This window comes from Moschus berezovskii, chromosome 1 (genome assembly GCF_049115385.1).
Source record: "Moschus berezovskii isolate FMDL1 chromosome 1, NW_MosBer_1.0, whole genome shotgun sequence".
In the NCBI taxonomy this organism is placed as follows: Eukaryota; Metazoa; Chordata; class Mammalia; order Artiodactyla; family Moschidae; genus Moschus; species Moschus berezovskii.
Window position 1 is genome coordinate 163887031 of NC_142460.1, and position 27407 is coordinate 163914437.

Consider the following 27407-nt stretch of genomic DNA (forward strand, 5'->3'; position numbering starts at 1 on the left):
TGGTCCATCCTGTGCCCTTTTTTTCTCTACTCCTCTGTCTTTCTTCTTTTTCACTGACTTTCCCCAGGAGCTTTCTAACTTGTCCTCTTGGGGATAGGAATAGCCACACTGAGGACAAATGTTTGGGGATCCCTTTATCCAGGGAGATGGTAACTGAAACCTCATAGAGTCAACACAGCTGCAGAGACGCCTCAAAGCCCACCATCTCAATGCAAAGCTTTGATGGCATCAGCACAATTCAGCCACTCAAACTTCCTCCAGTGTCACATATCCCTTCAGCAAGTACTGAGTCATGTCAGTTCATGGTTCCATTTTCTGATAAGTGAGTGAGAGAACTATGTTTCATCTTGATTTAAAAAAATAAAAAGACCCTTGCAGTTTAAGTACAGGGTAAAAGTTATGAAATCAGCATGATAAACTAGTGGACCATCAAGTTCTAACAACCCCTGGGCAGGTACTAGTCTAGGCCACATAAGTTCACTTGTTTTCATAGGATAGGATTCTTTAGGACAGACATACCAAGATTGTCAGGAGAAATATCAATAACCTCAGATATGCAGATGATACCACCCTTATGGCAGAAAGTGAAGAACTAAAGAGCCTCTTGATGAAAGTGAAAGAGGAGAGTGAAAAAGTTGGCTTAAAGCTCAACATTCAGAAAACTAGATCATGGCATCCGGTCCCATCACTTCATGGGAAATAGATGGGGAAACAGTGGAAACAGTGGCTGACTTTATTTTTGGGGGGGCTCCAAAATCACTGCAGATGGTGATTGCAGTCATGAAATTAAAAGACAATGACCACCATCTGAACCTGCAAGTAGATCCTCCCCCAGTTGAACCTTCAGATGAGACACAGTTCTGGCCAACAAGTGTAACTCCGTGAGAGATTCCAAAACAGCGCACCTGGCTAAGATGTGCCCAGACTCCTAACTCATAGAAATCATGAGATAATAAAGGTGTGCTTTTACATTTCTAAAAATAAAGAGAAAATAAAAGAGTCTGTGGCCAGATGGGAGGGTTTTGGCAGGTGGGTTGATACCAAGCAGAAGAGGACAATTCTGGAACTCTGAAGGTAAGGGACAGCCAAGATGTCCCTTATCTACACGGTGGAATGCACCATGTGAGTCGAGAAGAGCAACCTCCAACAGTGTTTTGGGGACAGAGGGAGATGCCTGAGCAAAAGCAAGACTATTGTGCACCAAATAGCAGTGGGTTCTTAGGTGTCTCCAGGGAAAATTGGAGTCGAGGAAACTTTGGTCTCACGTTCTCTCGAAGAAAAGCTATGACGACTCTAGACAGCATATTAAAAAGCAGAGACATCACTTTGTTGACAAAGGTCTGTAGAGTCAGAGTTATGGGTTTTCCAACAGCCATGTACAAACGTGAGAGTTGGACCATAAAGAAGGCTGAGTGCCAAAGAACTGATGTTTTCAAATTGTGGTTCTGGAGAAGACTCCTGAAAGTCCCTTGGATGGAAAGGAGATCAAACAAGACAATCGTTTGGGAAAACGGAAAGGCTGAAGCTGAAGCTCCAATACTTTGGCCACCTGATGTGAAGAGCTGACTCATTGGAAAAGACCCTGATGCTGGGAAAGCCTGAGGGCAGGAGGACAAGGGGGTGACAGAGAATGAGATGGTCGGATGGCATCACTGACTCAGTGGACACGGGTTTGAACAAATGCTAGGAGATAGTGAAGGACAGGGAAGGCTGGCGTGCTGCAGTCCATGGGGTCACAGAGAGTCGGACGTGACTTAGTGACTGAACAACAACCGTGCTTCAGCTAAGGAAGGGCACAGGGAGGGGACAAGAGAAACAGGCTGGAAAGGGGGCATTCCATTGCATCGCAGCCTCTGTATGTGCTAGAGTGGAGGAAAATAGGAATTTCCCCAACTAAGGACTGCTTTTCCCTTGTTTAGAGAAGAAAGACAAGGACAGTTGCAGACAGTCAGGAAGCACTGGCTCTAGAGGTAATTCTGTTCCACCCAGAAAACCAAAGAGGATCAAAGTGAACAGTAGGCAGAAGCTTATAAATACTCACTGCCACACACCATAGTAAGAGAGCAATAAAATAATAATGGACATAAAAAGATTTAAACAAATGCCAAGACTATCCATGATATGGTCTGGGAAGGTTCAATAGTTTAATGATCTTGAAAGTCTCCATGCTAACTTTTAAATTGCTTACATTCTCCCAGATTTTTCAGAATAATTTTTTTTAAACTTGATAAAATTAGCCTAACATTCAATGAGAAGAAACATGCAAATACAAATCCATATGATAAATCTAGGACATTTTTGATAAAAGAAAATTAGTGAGCGGAGGAGTCTTATATGAGATATTAACATGTAGTAGGAAGTGACAGACCTCTAGTAGGCATGGTTCTGATGTCAGACAGACAGTGCAAGCAGGGACGGATAAAACAGACTTATTGTTTCCATAGACAATAAAGGAATTCAAGATAGTGATAAAAGGAAGGCTATTTAATAAACGATTTTAGGACAGTTGGCTCACCGTGTGAGCCAAGGTGATGACAACAATGATGATAATGATGACAACAGAGATTTCTTCAAGAGAATCTGAGATACCAAGGGAGCATTTCATGCAAAGATGAGCACAATAAAGGACAGAAACAGCAAGGACCTAACAGAAGTAGAGGAGACTAAGAAGAATTGGCACGAATACACAAAAGATCTATATAGAGAAAATCTTAATCACTCAAATAACCATGATGGTGTGGTCACTTACCTAGAGCCAGACTGCCTGGAGTGTGAAGTCAAGTGGGCCTTAGGAAATATTACTACAAACAAAGCTAGTGGAGGTGATGGAATTCCAGCTGAGCTGCTTAAAATCCTAAAAGATAATGGTGTCAAAGTAAATTTGGAAAACTCAGAAATGGCCACAGGACTGGAAAAGGTCAGTTTTCATTGCAATCCTGAAGAAAGACACTGCCAAAGAATGCTCAAGCCACCGTACAATTGCAATCATTTCACAACTGATGCTAGGAAGCTAGCATCTGGCAAAGACTATGAGGAAGATGGAAGAATAAAACAGAAAGAGAAATTAGACAATGAAATCTCCTCAGAAAAATGCCATGATAGAGATGAAATCTGTGAATACAATAGCTACTTGTCTGTGAAGCAGGAGCTCAAGAGAGAAGGAAATGAGCTAGCAGAACTGAAGAAAGAAAGGAAAAAGTAAAATCACAAAAATACAGGCAAATTTGGAGAGAGCACAGAGGAGAACAGATTTTGTGGGGGGGAAGACGAGAATAGACATGAAAAAAAAATATCAAACAAATTAAAATGGGAGTGAAGTGAAGTGAAAGTCACTCAGTTGTGCTACCATGGAATTCTCCAGCCCAGAATACTGGAGTGGGTAGCCTTTCCCTCCTCCAGGGGATCTTCCCAACCCAGGGATCAAACCCAGGTCTCCCGCATTGCAGGTGGATTCGTTACCAGTTAAGCCGCAAGGAAAGCCCCATATGGGAAGCCCAATAAGTTAAAAAAAGAATCAGAGAGAAAGGGACAGCCTCTGAAAGACAGGTGGAAGGGATCCACCTGGAGACCCAGGTTGCTGTGCTGTCTCCTAGACAGAGGCAAGACTTCCTGATCTCAAAGGACCAAAGACAGAAATCTACTAAACACCATAAAAGGTTTCCAAAAACACCTGGCAAAAAATCTGGAAAATAATTCCATAACTTTGTTGAAATATTGCAAAAAAGATGACTTCTGCACCCTAACTAACCCTTAAACAACGCAAATGGGTGCCAGGTAACTCTCATCATCTCCTCTGACAGTGAAACCTGTTCATTCCATTATCGCAGTTGGCATACTTTCTGTGACTTGAAATAAACTCTGAACTTACACACACACACACGTGCAAAGCATAAAGGAAAACAAATTACAGACACGATTCAAGATGAATTTTCTTACATAAAAGACAGTTTGAATCTACATATTTAACAGGCAAGCCCCTTCTGGGGGATAATGGCCCCACATGAATAACATTAGGGCCTAGACTATACATTTGTGTGCTTAGTTGCTTCAGTCATGTCCATCTCTTTGCAACTCTATGGACCTTAGTCTGCCAGGCTCCTCTGTCCATGGGATTCTCCAGGCAGGAATACTGGAGTGGGTTGTCATTTCCTTCTCCAGAGAATCTTCTCAACCCAGGAATCAAACCTGGGTCTCCTGCATTGCAGGCAGATTCTTTACCAACTGAGCTGTAAGGGAAGCCCTGGACTTCAAAATCAGCTCTTTTGTGCAAGCAGGCAAAAAAAAAAAAAAAAGAAGTCCTTTCTAAGCGGAAATCAGGCAACTTCTGTTCCCTCCCAGGAAATAATACAAGTTCCCACCTGCCACCGGCTAAACTCACTTTATGTGCAAAAAGGCGAGGCACAAGCCATTGTGAAGAAAGAACTTGGAATATTCCTCATTGGAAAAACTGTGTATAGCTGATGGACCAGCAATGAACAGGGGCTCTCTTTCACACAGAACTGAGGTGATGCCAGAGTGGGGCATGCAGTGGTTGAGAACGTGGAAGGAATGAGACCTGGCTTGGAGAAAGCATTCATCGATTAAAAAAATTAGCATACTTGGAAAATGTATCTTTGCTTATACTAATACTACTGGGAGTTGGGTCATCTCTACAAAGAGTGAGGATTGAACACCTAGTATTGATCCCAGGCAATTCTCCATCTCAGGAAGTGGCACCTCCACTACTCTTGAAGACCCAGGCATCCTGTTCGACTCCATTTCTCTCCGACATCTGGTCCACCAGCCAGATCGATTAGGAAATCAACTACCTGTCCCTCCTTGACAGCTCTTCCATGCCACATGACAGCAAAGGCCTCCTGTCGGATCTCCAGCTACAGTTCCAGCCCTCCACACAGGCTGCTCTCGACAGCAGGGCCAGTGGGGCCCTTTGAAAACACTAGGCATAGTACAGGGCATCTCCCAATTACTCCAATAGCTCTGGAGTCCACATGGTGGCCAAAGAAAGGAGAGTGCTGCTGTCACGATGATGCTGATCCCACTGCCCCCAGCTGAAACCACACCTTTGAAACCACCCATCTGACCTGCTGCAATCTCCAGAACTTCTTTGCACTCATCCCACAGTGAGTGACAGGACCCAGCTTCAGTGCCCCTCTTGGTTCTTCTGGAACATTATAGGTACAAACCCACTTCTATTGTTGGTTTTGGTCCCTTGACCTTCAGAGTTGCCTGCAGATGTGCACGTGGTTTGTCTGCAATTTCTTCTAAGTTTCTGCTCAAACATTACCTTCCTATGGGGCCTTCTCTGATAACCTTATTTTAAATGTAAATTACTCCCTATAGCTCTCTCACCCCCTACACCAGATGTATTCTGACTCTTGTCCTTGGAACCTCCTACAATCCAAGCTTCCTTGGAGGTCAGCACAACCTTATTTGTGGGCAGCCAGAGAGCTTGGACAGTAAAGAATCTGCCTGCAATACAGGAGACGTGGATTTAATCCCCGGGTCAGGAAGATCCCCTGGAGAAGGGCATAGCTACCCACTCCAGTATTCTTGCCTGGAGAATCCCATGGACAGAGGAACCTGGCAGGCTGTGGTCCTTGAAGCTGCAAAGAGTCGGATATGACTGAATGACTAACACTACAGAGCAAAAGACGTTCAGGCAGCCCACGGGCCGGAGCATCAGTTATCTCTTGCATCAGCAGCCCCTCTCCTCCCCTCAGCAGCTAAAAAGGGGATGTCCCAGTCCCCAGGACAGCAACTGAAACCCATTTCCTCCACAATAAATGACATACATTTGCTTAGCTACGAATTTCTGGATACAGGTGAGGCCCACCATAGTATTAAACCTTGATTTTTTTTCCCCCAAATCTCCTTTAGACAAGAGTTTTTGTTTGTTCATGTAAAATAAAAAAAAAAATCAGGAGACAGAATTGAATATCTTAGATGTTGTGTATCCAGACCCAAGGTCAAAAATGTAATAACATTATTTTTCAGTAAAGACTGTTTCATTTCTGTAATAGCTGCCCTTAAACCACTGCAATTTACTCTGGAATTCTGCAGCCTCAGGATTAAATTGTTGAAACTCTCAGAGAAACAGTTTGAATCTATTTTTTATTTATTTGTTTTTTTCTTTTTCTTTTGTTGGTCACATATAAGGGAATTGCACTTATGATCTTAGTGACTATTTGATTATGGGAAACACATTACATAAGCAAGACTAAATTTTTCTTAATTATCATTTGCATAAATAAAATAATAATATACAACTTCCCCATTATATTGAAAATACTAAAAAACCAAGCATAATAATATGCAGTAATATTTTCATCATAAGAAACAGGTAGTACTATAAAGTGCAGGAAGGAGTATAAATGAACAAAATGATGACAAGTGGCCAGTATGTGTGGAAATCGATAGAAATTACTTACTCTTTGAACCAGTAATTCTACTTACAGAAGTTTTTCCACAGAGAAAAAAATAAACACATATGCAGAGATCGGTGAGATGGAAGTCACTGTGACATTTTAATAATAGTGAACAACTGGAAAAAACAAACACAATATCCAACAGTCGTGTTGGACACACCTGGTTGCCAAGCCTCTACCTTCTCTTTTTACTTAGTGAAATAGCTAGGGTTGCAGTCACGATGGTCATATTTAGCTGTAACATAGCCTGCAGACACCCAGTGGTGAGGGGTGAACGGACCAGTGAGATGTGAGCAGAAGCAATTTATGACACATTCTGGAGAGGTCCTTAGAGGGAACTGACTCAGGTGGCTGTGACAGCCCTCTCTCTGTGCTCTTGCTTCTCCATGGAAATGTGGAAGTGGCCACCAGACCTCAATGGTCCTTGATTAATGGTGGCCAGTGCTTTGGAAGAATAGCAGAAGAGACAAATGTTAACAGTGTGGGTCCCTGATGACTGACGGGAGAAAAACTACTCCTGACCTAGCTATACCCGGCTCCTCTAATGATCCGGCTTTCCTGGTGGCTCAGAATCTGCCTGCAGTGCAGGAGACCCCGGTTCGATTCCTTGGCCGGGAAGATCCGCAGAAGAAAGGAGTAAACCCATGTGGCATTAAGTCACTGAATTCAGTCCTAACAAAGGCAAGAGAACTTAGATGTGCTTATTGATGTATGATTGTCAACTCGTCAGAGACATTAAAAAGTCACATCGAACCCGTATTTGCTGCCCCGGAAAGACATTCATTGCCTATTGTGAACTGAAGAAAAGATTATGGGTCAGGAAGAATAATATGCTTGCAATTTTTTAAAGACCCCAAATTATATGTTCATCTACAGATCTATATATGTATATTTGTCGGGGAACAGGTCTGAAAAACTAGGCCAAAGTGTTTACAGTATTTATCTTTGATTATCTTTGAATGATGTATTTAAAGGGGAATTTTAACTTTAAAAAAACTGTTTGCTGCAATTTTTGATTTTTCTTGAATGATTTTAAATTGTATATGAAGTTCAAAGATAAAAAGGCTTTTATAATTTAATTTGCACACCAGTGATGGGAAAGCATAAGACATCTGTAACACTCATAACAGACACAGGGTTATTTAATCTATGAAAAACCTTCTTATAAATAAATAAGATATGGAGATAAGTATGCAAGTAACATGAATAAGAAATTCCCCAAAGGGGACACAGAAATGGTCTGTAAACAAAGGATAAAATATTGCAAACATCATTAGTAATGTACATGTGTAAATTAAAACATTCACCCATCACATAGTAAAGCTTAGGGAGGAAAGGATATTATCGAATTGGCAAGGGTGCAAGACACACACAGCCTCATCCTGCTGGTCAGTATGTATACTGCCCTGATACCTTCCAATGTGTCCTGGTCCAGTTCAGACCAAGAGCCTCCAGTGTGGTCATGGTATCTTGTTCTGTGTGCTCAGTCGCTCAGTCATGTCCAACTCTCTGTTACCCCATGGACTGTAGCGTGCCAGGTTCCTCTGTCTATGGAATTTTTCAGGCAAGGAAGGAATACTGGGAGGTGTTGCCATTTCCTTCTCCAGGGCATCTTCCTAACTAAGGGAAAGAACTCGAGTCTCTTGCGTCTCCTCCATTGGCAGGTGGATTCTTAACCATTCATTGTGCCACCTGGGAAGCTCCCTGCACATCTATATAAACTACATTAAATCAAATGTATGCTGTTTGTTTCCATGTAATGCAACATTCGGCTATAAGCATGGACCCAGATAAAAAGGGATATAGGCAGATATTCTGAATAATAGAATATTATTCTGGGATAAACTGTTTTTCATATGAACAATGTATGTGGCATGCTATAGGGCAGTAACCTAAGCGACTTAAACAAATTTAATTGATTCTGCCCCCAACCAAATGGTGTCTACCCCTCTCTTTCCTCCCTTTACTCCTTCTCCCTAAAGGAAATACATTCAAGCCAACTATGTGGCAAGAATGCCATTTGCTTTTCTTCAATTGTTGTTACTTCCATAAGAAAGCGCAACATGCTACATATGTTAAGTCTTAGATTGTTAGAAAAAATGTCATTATTTACTTATTTACTTGTTGTTTTCTTATTTATCCTATTGATACATATTGGCCCTTGACTGCTTAATAAATAAGTTACTGAATCAAGATATGTGAATGAGAAAGGAAAGAGAATTTCCAATACATTTGTAAGCATAGTTAAGGAAACCTTCCTGGAAAAGGGCTTCCCTGGTGGCACAGATGGTAAAGAATCTGCCTGCAATGCTGCACTTCTGGAGATCAGGTTCAATCCCTGGGCCAGGAAGATTCTCTGGAGAAGGAAATGACAACTCACTCCAGTATTCTTGCCTGGAGAATCCCATAGACAGAGGAGCTTGGCGGGCTACAGTCCATAGGGTCTAAAAGAGTCAGAAACAACTGAAGTGACTTAGCAGCAGCAGCAAACGGTTAAGGAAACTTTCCTGGAGAAGGTGATAAAATAGACAAAAATGATTTTTACCATGTCTAGAATGGTTCCCCCATTAGTTTCCACACTGCCCATTTTTATTTATATAATGTTTCCAATTTTACCTTAATACTGGGAAATTATGCTGTGCCTTTGAAGAGAAAGCATGATTAAGGGTGAAACTTTGTTTTTAAGAAGATAATACCCAGGTGATGTTTTATACCTATGTTATCTAGGTAAATAAAACAAACTGCAGTTCAATTTTAACCTTCTAAAGCCACCCAACTCTACTTATCTAAATACTGGGGAAATAATTTCCAACAATGAGTAATTCGGACAGCTTACATCTGTTTCTCCATGTGTATGGGGTCTCTAAGCAGATCACTGTTGTCCAGTATAGGTGGTCAACAGAGAGCTTCCACAGGTGCTGAAACAGTGTCCATGAATAAACTGCCTCCCCAACAGGGTCTTTCCAAGGCCCTATGATACAACAACACTCCATGGCCCAAATGAAAACACTCAGGTGGTTACCAGGGGTGTACACAAAGGATGGACACACTTGGTGGAGGTGAGGAGGGATATATTTGTGAGAAACAGCTTTGGAAGAAATGCTCATTTTTGGCCTTTTAAAACAGGGGTCCCAACCTCTAGGACTGGTGACCTGAGGTGGAGCTGATGTAACAGTAGCAGAAATCAAGTGCACAGTAAATGTAACGTGTTAGAGTCATCCCAAAACCATCAGCGCCACTGCCCCGGTCCCTGGAAAAACTGTCTTCCACGAAACCGGTTCTTCCTGCCAAAAAAGCTGGGTACCGCTGCTATCGAATATACCATATGTTTGGTAGATAAGAAGCAAACCAAGTGACTTCATACCTTTGGAGAATTTCCACACGATGGTGGGTACAGGGTAACCCTCAGCTGAGCAATTGAGGATGACAGCCTTGCCATAAATCCCGTCCTGGTCCCGTGGTTGAACCACAAACTTGGGAGGAACTGAAAAAGACAGAAATGCCACCAGTAATTCAGACAACACTGCAACTTGTCAAAGGTGTGATTTTAAGCAATCCAAGAATTCTAACATACAGGAAAGTACAAAGAACGCTTTACACATGTGGGGAAATAAAGCATAGGATTTGTAATTAGGAACCATCTGAGGAAGTAATCCCAGTGCAGGTGATTTGTCTTATTATATCAGTGACCTGATGCAGACGGAAGTTGACTTGCACTGGGGGACACTGGATTCTGGAGTGTGGCAGTTTGACTAAACCAAGGGAATGTGACATTTTGTTTTTGATTTGTGTTATGGCAAATCTTCAGGGATCTACTCTTGGGTGTGAAAGGTTTAAAGCATTGAGTAATTATTCTTCCTCTAACAGGAGACGAAGGGAGAGTTAATAGGCTCTTCCTAAAGGCAATAAAGAACACAGCATGGTATTGAACTTTTTCTAAAAGTCTGCTGCAGACACATGGACAACATTATGCCTTCTGAGCCAAAAGGGGACTATGGAAGCCCGTCGAATCGAGGTGCCAAGATGACTTTGTAGAGTACCTATTAAAAAAAATATAAAGTAACTGCTTATTTGATGAGTTTTGTGAGATGCTGAAAAAAAAAACACCATCCCTATGCAAAATATGCACATTACTCTGCTTAAAACCTACCTGCCAAGAGAAAGCAAATGTTTTGAGTTAAGTTACTGTGATTTTAGATTATTCCAGTCTTCTCTTAAAGAGAAGAAACAGATTTTTACTAGGAGAGATAGCATCTAAAGGTATTAGAACTCAGAACTCTTTTTCAGTAGATTAGTAGCTAATCATAGGATGGATTTTTAATGTGGCAGTCACAAGGTTATATGAAAGGATATGGATCATGTCAACCATTGACTAGATATTTAACAAATGTGGGGGTTCTTCCTCTTCTTTCCACAATTCCTCGTAAGGCTAACCTTCTCTGCTTTGCAATTTCCAGAGTTCTTCATTTAGAGACAGAAATGTGGGCCTACGTGTTATAGATATATAGGTATTCCAGCCACCACGAGAAATGGACTGGGGAGAAGGCTGTGCTTGTGCTTAGTCCCTCCAGTCACGTCCTACTCTCTGTGGTTCCATGGACTGTAGCCTGCCAGGCTCCTCTGTCCATGGGATTTCCCTGTCAAGAATACTGGAGCAGGTTGCCATTTCCTGCTCCAGGGGATCTTCCTGACCCAAGAACGAACCCACTTCTCTTGTGTCCCCTGCATTGGCAGGCAGATTCTTTACCACTAGTGCTACCTGGGAAGCCCAGGGAGAAGGTTAGAGTCTATGTTAGTTAGGATTTTAGAAGCACACTGAAATGGCATGAGCCATAGTGAACATTACTTTACCCATCAAACAGCCAAGAAGGTGAAACTGACATCAAGACAGGAAGCAGCTAGAGATGGAACTCATTGCTGTGTTTCTCAAAGAAACAGCAGAGAGTGACGGCTAAGAGCACAGAGCCAAAGGCTAAGCTCCTGGGTTCGATCTCCAACTTTGCTGCTTCTAGGTGGGTCATCTTGTGTAAGTTGTCAAATGTTTCTTAGCTTTTGTTTCCTTATCTGTAAACTGGGTTTATAGAATTGGTATGGGGATAGTATGAGTTAAGATCATAATAATTCTTAGTACCTGGAAGATATAAAGTGCTGTAGGGGTGTTGGTTAATTTAGTGTATGTGGGTATGTCCAGCTTTAACATATCATTAACCGTTTCCAACCTGTAAATTAAATATTTGCACAGCCAATAGGTCTTTTCATAGTGAGCAATTTTAATTCACTAGATGGTATTCTGAGACAACTGTACTCAATACAATGTGAATATGTTTAAAATAAGGTGATAAGGGATGTCTGTTTCATGGTGAGAAAAATTTCTAGAAAACAAATGGCTGCAGATTTTATAAAACAAAGTTTTTTTTAAGCAAAATTAGCCTAACAACCACAAGGGTAGATTGCAAAGTTTGAGACATCATGTCAGATTCATTCTGTCCAGGGTGGTAAGTAAATAAATGATCATCTACATTCTATGTCTATCTGGTTGAAATTTTGCTAAGAGCACTGAATCCCTCATCAAATGGACAGAGGAATTCCTCTGGAAGAATGTTTAATTATCACTCATCCGTGATCCCTCCCCTCAATTTGGTTCTAACCCAAAGAAATGTTACTTTAAAACTTATCAAAGATGTTTACATGGAAAATAACCACTGACACCTTGTAAGTATAAGGCAATTACGGATGGAAATGGCTCATAAAATTGAGAGTTCTTTTATATGCTCTCTTTAATCTCCTGGAATCAGGTACAGGACAGGGAAGCCTGGCATACTCAAGTCCATGAGGTCACAAAGAGTCAGACACAACTGAGCGACAGAACAGCAACAACATCAGGTACTAATGACCTTCTCTGAAAATGTGTCACCTATCTTCAGATTCTCTTCCTCACCTAGCCTCAGACTGCCATGGCCTAGTCATGATGGATAGACAGGATGTGTGGTGAAGTGTCTCCATCCATCTGGTTTCAGTACCCCGGGCTGGACAGCTCCATGCATTTTGCCATGCTGCTGCTGCTGCTGCTGCTGTCACTTCAGTCATGTCCGACTCTGTGCGACCCCATAGACGGCAGTCCACCAGGCTCCACCGTTTCTGGGATTCTCCAGGCAAGAACACTGGAGTAGGTTGCCATTTCCTTCTCCAATACATGAAAGTGAAAAGTGAAAGTGAAGTCACTCAGTCGTGTCCGACTTTTCGCGACCCCATGGACTGCAGCCTACCAGGCTCCTCCGTCCATGGGATTTTCCAGGCAGGAGTACTGGAGTGGGTTGTCATTGCCTTCTCTGATTTTGCCATGGAAATACACCAAGAATGGAGTCTCTGCTGTCTCAGGACCTCCTCTAATGTAACAAACACTCATTTTCATGGGTGCAACCCAGAAAAGTGGGAGATGATCACCCACCAATGAGGTATGGGCATCAGGATAAATGTCCTGTTTTTCCATCCTCCAAACTTTGGGACATCTGTGAGCTGTACTTTAACCTGTGCTTCTCACACCAGAAGGCATCAAAATCACCCAAAGCATTGATTAAAACCCAAGTTGCTGAGTCATGTCCCTAGATATTTTGACTCAGTAGGTCTGAGACAGGATCCAAGATTCTGCCTTTTCTGATGAGTTTTCATGCTAAGGAAGAATTCTCAATGAAGAATTGATGCTTTTGAACTGTAGTGTTGGAGAAGAGACTCTTGAGAGTCCCTTGGACTGCAAGGAAAGCAAACCAGTCAATCCTCAAGGAAATCAGTCCTGAATACTCATTGGAAGGACTGATGCTGAAGCTGAAGCTTCAATACTTTGGCCACCTGATGTGAAGAATTTACTCATTAGAAAAGACCCTGATGCTGGGCAAGATTGAAGGCAGGAGGACAAGGGGATGACAGAGGGTGAGATGGTTGTATGGCATCACCGACTCAATGGACATGGGTTTGAGCAAGTTCTGGGAGTTTGTGATAGACAGGGAAGCCTGGCATGCTGCAGTCCATGGGGTTGCAAAGAGTCAGATGTGACTGAGCAACTGAACTGAACTGACTGAATGAGTTTCAGATAATGCTGTGGGTCCAGAGATCAACTTTGAGAATGACTGTTCTGTGTGATGCCTTGGAAGGTTCCCAGAAGGAATGAGCCCCAGTTGACCACAGCAGCAACTAGCTCATTAAAGCAACTTTTATGGATTTTTCCCCTCCTTTCTTGATCTCAGTTCCCTTCATTCTTTCACTCTGGGTTTTAGGAATTACATGTTGAATAAGTGATCTACAGCCAAACCTGTGACTAACACTGCTTTCAGTAGGAATTTAAGTTGACACAAGGTTAAAATTGGCTCTTATCTGGATTTCTGAAACAACTTCCTAACTGGTATATGTGCTGCCTTCTGGCCCACTTAAAGGCATTCAGCACACAGTCACTTGAAAAAAATCCTTCAAAGACACTAATCACGTGATGTGACTTCTGTGATTAAAATCATTAGTCCATCACATTGTTTCTGGACATAATCCAAACTCTTAGAATATTTTGAAGGCTCCTTATGACTTGGGTCCTCAATCTCCAGCTGCATCTCTTGATAGTCTTCTCTTGTAGGCTTTACCCCATTCTAGCTATTCTCTGGTTCCCCCTGGTTCTTCACATGCATGCAAAGTCACTTCAGTTATGTCCAACTCTTTGGGACCCCATGGACTGTAGCCTGCCAGACTCCTTTGTCCATGGGATTCTCCAGGACAGAATACTGGAGTGGGTTGCCATTCTCTTCTCCAGGGTCTTCACATAAGCTTCTGCATTTCTTTAACAAATTATCAATAATTATTATTTATATCTCAGCTCAAATTTCACTTAGCCTAGGTGTCTTCCCAGAATCATACTGCATTACCCTGTCGTAGCCACAGAAGTTTGATGTTGCTTGGTTAAATGCCCATCTCCTACATCTGGCTTCATCCTTGGGAAAACAAGAACCATCCTTTTCTTGCAGACCATCACACCCCGGGAACACAGAAAATATTTGGCAAATGTTTGCTGAATGAACAAAGCAATGAATGGAAATTATGATTCCAGTTTTAAAGACTAGAAAACAGACCTTATCCAAAGTACCATGGCTCAGTTAACAACTCAGGTCAGAGAGACCCTTGATGTACAAGGTCTCTGAGTAGGATGGGTCTGGAAACACCATCTGACAGAAGGAGGCACAGGGCATTGTAGGAAGATTCTGGCCAATGAGATACAAAACTGGAGGTGGAACAATTACAGAGCTGTTGGGACTGTTGTGATTTTGGCCTAAACTAGTGATACAAAGACTGAAGATTCTGTATTTTCTGAGTTATAATTCTCCTAAGTAACTGTTTTCCTTATATACATATATACGTTTATGTATGCTAAATTGTTTAGTTTGGCCTGACTCTTTGTGACACTATGGACTGTAACCTGCCAGGCTTCTCTGTCCATGGGATTTTCCAGTCAAGAATACTGGAGTGGGTTGCCCTTTCTTCCTCCAGGGATCTTCCTGACTCAGGGATCAAGCCCACTCTCTTATGTCTCCTGCATTGCCCAGGTGGGTTCTTTACCACTAGCACCATCTGGGAAGCCACATATATATAAAAACAAATGTTTATGGACAGAGGAGCCTGGTGGGCTATACATACAGTCCACGGGGGTCACAAAAAGTCAGACACAACTGAGGGACTACCACTTTTCTTCCTTTATGATATATACATATCATATATATGTATATATATATATATATACACATACATACATCATGCTGCTGCTCCTAAGTCGCTTCAGTCGTGACTGACGGTGTGACCCCATAGACGGCAGCCCACCAGGCTCCCCCATCCCTGGGATTCTCCAGGCAAGAACAGTGGAGTGGGTTGCCATTTCCTTCTCCAATGCATGAAAGTGAAAAGTGAAAGTGAAGTTGCCCAGTCGTGTCGCACTGTTAGCGACCCTATGGACTGCAACCCACCAGGCTCCTTCATCCATGGGATTTTCCAGGCAAGAGTACTGGAGTGGGGTGCCATTGCCTTCTCTGACATACATCATAGGTTTCCTTTTATTTGCATAATACTTTATTTGTGATGAACATTTCTGTCAACATAGTTGGCTTTCCAATAGTGAGACTTTTCCAGTAGGGAGGAGGATGATTAAGGAGGTAGAAGGGATGGGTTTAAGCAAATAATTATGTCGCATCTCCAAAAGGCAATGCAGGCCACTGTTGCCATATATTTCTATGAGGCATAATGGCACGCACACTCCATATGGCACTCTCTAGGTCCATCAACATCTTATAAATGGCCCAATTTTATTCCATTCAAAATGGTTGAATAATATTCATTTGTATATATGTACCACATCTTCTTTATCCATTCTTCTGTTGATGGATATTTAGGTTAAATAAGTCAGAAAGAGAAAACCAAACACTGTATATTAACACATGTGTGTGGAATCTAGAAAAATGGTATGCTGCTGCTGCTGCTAAGTCGCTTCAGTCATGTCCGACTCTGTGTGACCGCATAGACAGCAGCCCACCAGGCTCCTCCATCCCTGGGATTCTCCAGGCAAGAATACTGGAGTGGGTTGCCATTTCCTTCTCTGAAAAATGGTATAGATGATCTTATTTTCAAAGGAGAAATAGAGACACAGATGTAGAGAACAAATGTATGGATACCAAGGGGAAAAGGCATAGGGGTGGGAGGAATCATGTGATTGGGATTGAAATATATACACTATTGATATTATATATAAAATAGATAAGTAATGAGAATATTCTGTAGAGCACAGGGAACTCCACCCAGTGCTCTGTGGTGACCTAAATGGGAAGGAAGTCCAAAAGGGAGGGGATTTATGTATAATGGATCACTCTGCTTTACAGTAGAAATTAACAGAAATTTTAAAACAACTATATTCTAATAACAATTAATTTAAATAAATAAAAGAAACATAATTGCAAGCACAATACTCCTGTCCTTCTAGAAAGAGTAATTTTAGATGTTTACTTTCTAAAATACCAAGTCCTGTCATGCAATCCATGTAGCCTGATAGTATTCAAAGTTTGGAAGGCATTCCTCATGGTGCTTAAAATGATGGTTGTTTACATGATCATTGGCTTTGGTCTATTTATTAAGGGAAAGAATGATTTTTCTGTTTTAAAGGGAGGAATAGCTTGTTTGTAATTGAACAGGTATTTCTCAGTGTTAGATACCGTCCAGTGTTTTATGTTTGGAATTCATGGCTTCTAAATAGCTATATATAGGCAAACAGTGGAAACGGTGACAGACTTTATTTTCTTGGACACCAAAATCACTGCAGATGGTGACTGCAGCCATGAAATTAAAAGATGTTTGCTCCTTGGAAGAAAAGCTATGACAAACTTACACAGCATATTAAAAAGCAGAGACATGACTTTGCCAGTAAAGGTCCATATAGTCAAAGTTATGGCTTTTCCAGTAGTCATGTATGGATGTGAGAGTTGGATCATAATGAAGGCTGAGTGCCAAAGAATTGATGCTTTTGAACTGTGGTACTGGAGAAGACTCTTGAGAGTCCCTTGGACTGCAAGGAAATCAAAACAGTCAATCCTAAAGGAAATCAGTCCTGAATCTTTATTGGAAGGACTGATGCTAAAGCTGAAACTCCAATACTTTGGCCACCTGATTCGAAGAGCTGACCCATTAGAAAAGACCCTGATGCTGGGAAAGATTGAAGGTAGGAGGAGAAGGGGACGACAGAGGATGAGATGGTTGGATGGCATCACTGACTCAATGGACATGAGTTCGAGCAAACTCCAGGAAATGGTGAAGGACAGGGAAGCCTGGTGTGCTGCAGTCCATGGGGTCACAAAGAGTTGGACATGACTGGGGGACTGAATAACAACAACAGCCCATAGCCATATGGGTTTCCCAGGTGGCTTAGTGGTGAAGAATCTGCCTGCCAATATAGGAGACACGGGTTCAATCCTTGGATCAGGAAAATCCCCTGGAGAAGGAACTGGCAACCCACTTCAGTAAACTTGCCTGCAAAATCCCATGAACAAAGGTGCCTGGTACGCTACAGTCCAAGGGGTTGCAAAACAGATGGACATGACTTGACACCTAAACAACAGCAACAGCAAAGTAGCTGTATATTTCCAAAGAATGGCTGTAGGTTTCCCTAGCTGTCAACAGGGATGGGAATTTCTTTTTATTGAAGGTTAAACTAGAAGCTACTTTTGTGGTGGCAGTGGAGGGTGGCTGTGCTGTATAAATAAAGACCGCCATTCTTTGCTGGATGGTCTTTAATCAAGATAGTAGTTAATCAAAACTCTAGGTTAGATTTACAACACTGGAAACTAGACTCCAATGGCTTCCTGTAACACCCAGAATAGATGACCTGGCTCCTCCCTCCTCTCCTATTGAATGGTGAGCACACTGGTCTCTGGCTGTCCTTTGCAAACACAAAACCCACCCCTGACTCAGGGTCTTGGTACTTGTTTGCCTCTCTTCCTGTAACTGGATTCCTACAGAGAGATCTGTGACTCAACCCTCCCTTTTGTCAAGTCTCTTTTCAAAAATCTCTTCAGAAAGGCTTACCCTGTCCGTTCTTTGGGGGGAAGGGTTAGTTAGGGAGCTTGGAATCTACATGTATCCACTACTATATTTGAAATGGATAACCAACAAGGTCCACCATATAGCACAGGGAGCTCTGCTCAGTGTTATGTGGCAGCCTGGATGGGAGCGGAGTTTGGGGGAAAATGGAAACAGGTATGTGTATGGCTGAGTTGCTTTGTTGTCCACCTGAAACTATCACAACATTGTTAATTGGCTCTACTCTGATATAAAATAAAAAGTTAAAAAAAAAAAGTCTTACCCTGTTCTCTCTCTTATCACTCTCATTCTTCCCACCAAATTTTACTTTTCATAGCACAGGTAGATGTCTGACATCATCTGTATGTTCATTGCCTCTCTCCTGCACTGGAATGTAAGTCTTTTTTTAACTTCTTAATATTATATTGGAGTATAGTTGTCTTGGAGAAGGAATTGGCAACCCACTCAAGTATTCATGCCTGAAAAATCCCATGGAGAGAGGAGCCTGGCAGGCTACAGTCCATGGGGCTGCAAAGAGGTGCCTGAGCAACATTGTGTTAGATTCAGGTGTACAGCGAAGTGATTCAGTTATACATACCCACATATCTGTTCTTTTTCAGATTATTCTCCATTTAGGTTGTCACTGAGTTCTATGCGTCAGGGATTGGGTCTCTCGGTACTGACCACCCTGCACAACCAGAATTCAGTTGTTGTTCAGTCACTCAGTCGTGTCTGACTCTTTGCGACCCAAAGGACTGCAGCACGCCAGGCTTCCCTGTCCTCCACCATCTCAAATTCATGTCCATTGAGTCAGTGATGCGGTCCAACCATCTAGTTTTCCATTGTCCGCTTCTCCTCCTGTCTTGAATCTTTCTCAGCATCAGGGTCTTTTCCAATGATTCAGTTCTTCACACCAGGTGGCCAAAGTATCGGGACTTCAGCTTCAGCATCAGTCCTTCCAATGAATATTCAGGGTTGATTTCCTTAAGGATTGGCTGGTTTGATCTCCTTGAAGTCAAATCAAGAGTCTTCTCCAACACCATAGTTTAAAAGCATCAATTCTTCGGGACACTCAGAGCATCTCTTACTAAACATCTTATAAAAGAGATGCTTAATAAGTATGTTTTGGAAAAAACGAATGGATGAATGAAGCCACATGAGAGCATGAACATGGTGTCAAAAACTGGGTTAACAAATAGCAACAAGAGAGTGGCCTTTACGAGTTTTATTTTTCCTGCCAAATGAAGGTCAAGTAGGGGCTTTTTAGATAATGTGTTTGTTTCACTATGTGGTGGCTCATTATTAAAAGGCAGAAACACGGACTCATCATAAGATATAAAGAAGTATAAGAAGACTGACCTTTGGAATCACAGACAGGAAATCATAATGATGGCAGCTTGCCCTGCAGTAATGCAAAGCCAATAACAGGAACCAAAGGGCAGGTGTGTTTTGCCATTAATTCCAGTCCTTTCCCTCAAAATGGTTTCACCAATACCAAGGTCACTCAACTGAGTGTGACATTAGGGTCATCATCTATCCACTGCCAGTGTAAGCCATGGGGCACATGCCTAAGTGCTAAGGGTTTTTTTCCTCTAACTTCCCTTGTGATAACAGCTAATTTATTTTAAATTGAGCTTTCATAAATCTTCCCTGTGACCCAAACTATCAAAAGTGTGCTAAGCTGTATAATGATCCAAAGACATGAGACTCTGGTATGAGGAATAAGCAGGAACTGAGTCCCCAAATTCCATTTCTCTCATTTCTTTATATCCTACATCTCAGCTTTACAGTTTTAGTTATCACCTCCCACACACAACTTATCCCCAACTGCTGCAGTTTCTTCAGAAGTATAGTGTACTATTACCTTTTTGACTGTATTCCCTAGGCCACTATTCTAACTAACTGCTGATACTTGGGATTACCACCTGGCCTCCTCCATGGAATGTGTCCTCGGTCAGTACCAAAGTCATACACATGTGAGTGGAGGGGAAGGAGAAACAGGAGAAGAGCAGGAGTGGGAGTTACCACCCGTCGGCTTTGCTCAGTCGTGTCTATTTATGACCCGATGGACTGTAGCCCGCCAGGCTCCTTTGTCCATGGGATTTTCCAGGCAAGAACTGGAGAGGGATGTCATTTCCTACTCCAGAGGATCTTCCCAACCAAGGGATCAAACCCATGTCTCTTGCATCTCCTGCACTGGCAGGCAGATTCTTTACCACTAGCATTACCTCGGAAGCCCTTATCCCATTTTACAAATAGGAAAATTGAAGTAAAATATAAGTAAATATAAGTTAAGGAATATAGTCAAGATGGCACAGCTAATGGGTGTCCAGATCCTGATAGAGATGAAAGGAAACAGAGGGCAGAGAAGCAGGGAGGGGGTCTGGGGAGTCAGGTTGACAGGCCATGGGTCTTTGCTGGGTTCTCTTATCTGCAGAGCCACAGCCCATTGACTGATAACACACGTATCCCCTGCTTCCAAGGGCAATCAGTGCTAGGACTTCTGAGATTCCCATCACTTCCTACATGGAGCATGTACTTGGCAATGGCAATAAGCCGGTGGGCTCACTCTGATCATGGCGCCACCTGTGTCTCAGCTGGTCCTGTTTATCCCTCACTGGCCTCAAAACACAAGCCTGAACACCTCTGTCCTCTTCCTGCTCATCCATTAAAGGAAGAGGAACTGGAAAGCCCTGCAACTAGCTGGGTGGTGAGGACATTTACAAATGTTATCTGATTTCATTATCTCAGCAACTCCAAGAAGTAAGTCTCCTAATTTCTATTGTACAGATGATGAAACTGTGCCTCAGAAATTCAGTTGCCTTTTCTAAGTCATATAGAAGATGAACAAGCAGAAACGTGGACTTTGGTTTACTTATTAAAAGTTGCAGTGTTGTTGCTGTATTTTTCAGTTTCTTTCTAACCTGACTTACACATCAGAGTTGATGGTTCCCGCTTCTTCCATGAAGTCTATCAAAGCCACAGAACTCTCCTTTATCATAGCTCGCTTTGTTCTTTGACATTGTCACTTGGAGACTTTGCAACCACCCTAGCTACAAGAAGGCAACTTCAAAGTCTTCAAGGTCCTTGTTCTAGCTCTACTTTTCCCAGGTTACATCTCAGACCAAAAACTTTAAAGCCTCTTAGAGAAAAACATTCCCCAGCTGATGTTACAGATTGAAATAAAAACCCATATAATTATTCTCTAATACTGCTTGCTGTTTTCATGTGGGTATTGTTTCTCCAACTTATTTTTGCATATTTTTCATGAATCAAAGGACAGATTATGCTCCAAAGTTAGCAAGTCTGCAGTTTGCAATATGGAACTCTCATTATTCTAAATGGCAACAATAAATGATAAGATTCTTTATTTTACCTATTTAGCTTATCTGGAATGTGATCTAGTTGAAGTGGTGACAAAATTCAACTACTTGACCATTCAAACTTAAATTTAAAATTCTGAGAGCAGATGCCTGATCTAGGTATCCAGGAAGAAAGGCTGTCACTCATGGCAGCAATTAGTCATTCAGGTAGAAAGTTCTCTGCCCCAGTTGTTCTGTGCTAGGGGCAGAGCAGAAACGGATGAGATACTGTGTTTTTCAGATCTAGAATTTCCTTTGGCTTATTATTATTTTTTTTAATGTTTCACACTTCTCTTCTGTGTTCCCTATGTATTCACTCATTGCACACATCTTTTCATTTGAAATTTTCAAAATGTTTATGTTCAATTTCTAAGTCATGTCTGACTCTTTGTGACCTTATGGACTGTAGCACTGTAGGCTTTTCTGTCCTTCACTGTCTCCTGCAGTTTGCTCAAATTCATGTCCACTGAGTTGGTGATGCTATCCAACCATCTCATCCTCTGCTGCCCCTTTCTCCTTTGCCATCAATCTTTCCCAGTATTAGAGTCTTTTCAACTCTTCACACCAGGTGGCCAAGGTATTGGAGCTTCCGCTTCAGCATCTGTCTTTCCAATGAATATGCAGGGTTGATTTCATTTAGAATCGAATGGTTTGATCTCCTTGAAGGCCAAGAGATTCTATGTATTCACTCTTTGCACACGTATTTTCATTTGAATGTTTCAAAATGATTATGATAGCTACTTTAAAACCTTGCTTCTAATTCTAACTTCTATATGTTCATTAGGTTGTTTCTTTTTCTTTTTTTTCTTTTATTTATGGTTCACACTGTCCTATTTTTTCCCATACCCAGTAAATATATGTAAGGCATTGTGGATATGCTATGTATTGATAGTCTGGATTTTTTGTCTTCCTTTTAAGAGTGTTAAATGTTATGATTGCAGACAGCTAATTTACCAGTGAAGAAGTTTATCCTGTCAAGACAACTCATAAAAACAAACAAACAAACAAAAAAACCCGACAACTCATAGCCTTGTTGTTAAGGCTGGTTTAGAAGAACCCTTATTCCAGGACTAGATTAGGTCTCTTTTAGTTGTGGCTTCTCTGAGATTTCAACTGAATTCCCTGTGTATTCTCTACTCTGATTAGTCAGAAATCCAATACTTCTCAGCACTGTATAACTCTTGGAATCTTTAACTGTGTCACATTTTCCTGGTAGCTGTTCTCTACTAGATCTCATAAAGTCTCACCCTACACATGTGAAGCATCAGTTGAGTTCAATTCAGTTGCTCAGTTGTGACTGACTCTTTGTGACCCCATGAATCACATGTGAAAGCATCACTAGGAACAAAGCTAGTGGAGGTGATGGAATTCCAGTTGAGCTATTTCAAATCCTGAAAGATGATGCTGTGAAAGTGCTGCACTCAATATGCCAGCAAATTTGGAAAACTCAGCAGTGGCCACAGGACTGGAAGAGGTCAGTCTTCATTCCAATCCCAAAGAAAGGCAATGCCAAAGAATGCTCAAACTACCGCACAATTGCACTCATCTCACACGCTAGTAAAGTCATGCTCAAAATTCTCCAAGCCAGGCTTCAACAATATGTGAACCATGAACTCCCAGATGTTCAAGTAGGTTTTAGAAAAGGCAGAGGCACCAGACATCAAATTGCCAACATCTGCTGGATCATGGAGAAAGCAAGAGAGTTCCAGAAAAACATCTATTTCTGCTTCATTGACTAAGCCAAAGCCTTTGACTGTGTGGATCACAATAAACTGTGGAACATTCTGAAAGAGATGGGAATACCAGACCACCTGACCTGCCTCTTGAGAAACCTGTATGCAGGTCAGGAAGCAACAGTTAGAACTGGACATGGAACAACAGACTGGTTCCAAATAGGAAAAGGAGTACATCAAGGCTGTATGTTGTCACCTTGCTCATTTAACTTATATGCAGAGTACATCATGAGGAACGCTGGGCTGGAAGAAGCACAAGCTGGAATCAAGACTGCTGGGAGAAATATCAATAACCTCAGATATGCAGATGATACTACCCTTATGGCAGAAAGTGAAGAGGAACTAAAAAGCCTCTTGATGAAAGTGAAAGAGGAGAGTGAAAAGGTTGGCTTGAAGCTCAACATTCAGAAAACAAAGATCATGGCATCTGGTCCCATCACTTCATGGGACATAGATGGAAAAACAGCGGAAACAGTGTCAGACTTTATTTTTGGGGGCTCCAAAATCACTGCAGATGCTGATTGCAGCCATGAAATTAAAAGATGCTTACTCCTTGGAAGGAAAGTTATGACAAACCTTGATAGTATATTAAAAAGCAGAGACATTACTTTGCCAACCAAGGTCCGTCTAGTCAAGGCTATGGTTTTTCCCGTGGTCATGTATGGATGTGAGAGTTGGACCGTGAAGAAAGCTGATCGCCAAAGAATTGATGCTTTTGAACTGTGGTGTTGGAGAAGATTCTTGAGAGTCCCTTGGACTGCAAGGAGATCCAACCAGTCCATTCTAAAGGAGATCAATCCTGGGTGTTCATTGGAAGGACTGATTTTAAAGCTGAAACTGCAATACTTTGGCCACCTCATGAGACGAGTTCACTCACTGGAAAAGACTCTGATGCTGGGAAATGTTGGTGGCAGGAAGAGAAGGGGGCGACAGAGAATGAGATGGCTGGATGGCATCACCGACTCGATGGACCTGAGTTTGAGTGAACTCCGGGAGTTGGTGATGGACAGGGAGGCCTGGTGTGCTGTGATTCATGGGGTCGCGGAGAGTCGGACACGACTGAGCAACTGAACTGAACTGAACCGAACTAGATCTCATAAAGTCTCACCCTACACATGTGAAGCATCAGTTGAGTTCAGTTCAGTTGCTCAGTTGTGAACGACTCTTTGCGACCCCATGAATCACATGTGAAGCGTAGTACCTAGCTAAAGACTCAAAGGGAACCCTATACAGACATTTGGAAATCTTTCTTTGATCAGGTCCCCACTCCCTCGTACTCTGCCCTGAAATATCTGGCACCTCAATAATTCTAAATGTCAATCTTTGTTTATCATCATCTGAAAAATCACTATTATCTATTTAGGCTCTTCATCCTGCTATCATAATTTGTATAGTGCACCAAGCAAAAATCTGGGGTGCATTTGGGGAATAGGTTATATTTATCTCAAAAGCCCTCTACTGTGTGTTTCACTGCCTGAAAAATGATTACTTTACAAATTTTTGTCTAGTTTTATAATTGTTGATAGGCTTTCCTGGTGACTCAGATGGTAAAGAATCTGCCTGCAATGCAGAAGACCTGGGTTTGATCCCTAGGTTGAGAAGATTTCCTGGAGAAGGGAATGGTTAATCACTCCAGTATTCTTACCTGGGAAATCCCAGGGACAGAGGAGCCTGTGGGGCTACAGGTCATGGGGTTGCAAAGAGTTGGACACGACTGAGTGAGTAACACTTTCACTTTTCGTAATTTTTCATGGTAGGTAGGAGGATAAATCCATTGTGTGTTACTCTCTGATGACTTTTTAAATTTATCTTTTAAGTCACTTGACCCCAAACCTGACTGTCTGAAATTTCCAACCATTTCTGTTGGTTCTACCTTATGCGGCCCTACAAGGATTATTATTATACTAAGTTTGGACATATTCCATTGGTCAAAGAACCCAATTAACTAAGTCAAGGGCCTGGATCCTCTAATAATCTCTTTGCCGTGGCACAGTTTTTTCTTCTCTACTGGCTCATTCCCATTAGCATGTAAGCTTCCCTTGTCCCATGTCCATATCTAACTTCCTTTCCATTTTTTTCTGCCTCCTGCCACAGCAACATTTTTTCAAATATAAAATACTTTTATTTTCTTGAGTTCCCACACATTCAGTTACCCCCCTTTCTTTTTTCAAGGCCCACTATTCAGTCATTCACTGTAGCCACCCTGTCGTGCAAGGTCAAACCAGTGTTCATCTTCCCCCAAACCCAATGAATAATTCTTGGTTTTCCTCTTTTTCTACTTTCGGTGGGACATGATAAACTTTATTACATGTCTTTCCTGATTATTTGCTATTTTGCTATCAGGGCCCCACAATCCACTGGATTTTCTCCTGTTTCATTGACTGCTTTTTCTTCCTGTCTCCTTTGTGGATTTCTCCTCTTATTCTGAAATCTTAAATTTTGGAATGCCTTGGGTCTAGACACTCTTGTTGCTCTCGTATCGTTATTTCCCTGTCACAACTGCTACTCCTTACATCTTTTCAGCTTTTACTGCAGACACTTTCATCTACCTGACTAGGCAAAATATGTACTCCAATTAAGGAATCTCCTCTCTCACTTGCTATAGTCACTTTACACACATGTTTTGTTTGCTCTGCCTCCAAAACATACTGCGAATTAAAACTGCTGCTCATTACCTTGACCCACTACTTTCACCCAAGTCACTTTCTGTCTTGCCTCAACTTCTGAAATGGCTTCTCACCTCTTATCTTTGCTTTCTGGATTAGTCCATTCTTTACACAGCTGCTAGTGTGATGATCAAAAGCATAAATCAGTCACCAATGGCCTCTCTTTGCATTTACAGAACAAAACAGACTTCTAAAGTAGTTGCATATTCAAATTACCTAGGGTGCGTGGAACCCACTCCAGTGTTCTTGCCTGGAGAATCCCAGGGACGGGGGAGCCTGGTGGGCTTCTGTCTATGGGGTCACACAGAGTCGGACACGACTGAAGTGACTTAGCAGCAGCAGCAGGGTACGTGGACTTAAACTTCATTGCATTTTAGAATCAGCTTGGGATTTTACAAATTCCTGGTGCTTGGGGCCCCCCCACCACCCCTCCAGTGATGTTTATTTATTTGGACTTCAGCCTGGACATCAGGCATTTTTTAAAGCTCCCCAGGTAATATAAACATGTGACAAAATTCAAGAATAATTAACAGATGATTTTTGAATTTAAAAAAGGAAAGAATAATGGCCTAGAGATTTGGGAGATGGATCTGCTCCCAGAGATGGTGATTTACTTGTGTTTAGTTAGGACTAGAAAATAGTCATCAGTGTTTTCTTAAATCTCTTAGGAGATTTCATAGTGAAGTCCAGATTGAAAACCAGTGCCCCTCATCATTTTGTCCTTGCCTATTTCTCCAGCTACTGACCTACTTGTGAAGCACATCTTCTTTCTCAGGGCTATATTATCCAACAAGTGATTCAATGTTAATTTCACAGAAGCTTATTTAACATATTTTTAAAAACAGCCACAGAGACACACTAATCAGATTGTTATCAACTGCATTATCCTGATCGACTGACCTCAATTCCAGGTCACTTGACTTTTGCCTTGGTCAAAAAGTTCACTTGCCTTTCCTGCAAAGCCAAGTGATTCACAGAACACTCATGTACATTTTCATCTAGCATTTTTCTTCTCTGACCTGGATCCTTCAGAGTAGATTATATCGGAATCAGGCTGATGTACTCCCTCTTTTGACCTTTCAAATGATAGTGAGAGTCAGTTCTCATAAGAAAGCATTTGGGAAGCAGTACTGGAGCAGCTCCCATGTTTCTGTATCTTCAAAACTGGGGAAAAAATCATAGTTCCTAATTTTATTAGTATAAGGCCATTTGTGCCTTTGGTTTGTATCTAACTGAAGGTGGATGTTCTGATTGACTCAGGGAAACTCTTTTTCACAAATACAAAGTTGGTTTCTGCATATGAATTCTAAGTATGTTTCACTTTATTCTGTTGCCAGCTAGCCAGAACGGGCATTACTTTTCAGCAGAAAGGAAGGAGAGGTGTCATGGAGACCAGGTACAAGGTCTGAGAAAGGACTTGGGAATCCACAGCTCAAGAAAGAGTCTGCTCAGATCTACTGACTGTCCTGAAGGTAATGGAATCCATCCCTCTTGATCACTATGATGAGAGCCCTGTGTTAGAGAACTTTAAAATCCTGCACTGGCAGGCAGGTTCTTGGCTTAGATGGTAAAAATCTGCCTGTAGAGCAGGAGACCTCAGTTCAATCCCTGGGTCAGAAAGATCCCCTGGAG

The 27407-nt window shown here is 41.9% G+C and overlaps 1 protein-coding gene across 2 annotated transcripts in view; it reads right to left on the reverse strand.

Moving 5' to 3' along the window:
• DSCAM (DS cell adhesion molecule) overlaps positions 1–27407 on the reverse strand; it is a 337475-nt gene that overhangs the window by 258542 nt on the left and 51526 nt on the right. For both annotated transcript variants that reach the window (XM_088828353.1, XM_055420373.2), the window contains exon 6: positions 9790–9909. In XM_088828353.1, the coding sequence (XP_088684479.1) occupies positions 9790–9909 (120 nt within the window). The remainder of the gene's footprint in view (positions 1–9789; positions 9910–27407) is intronic.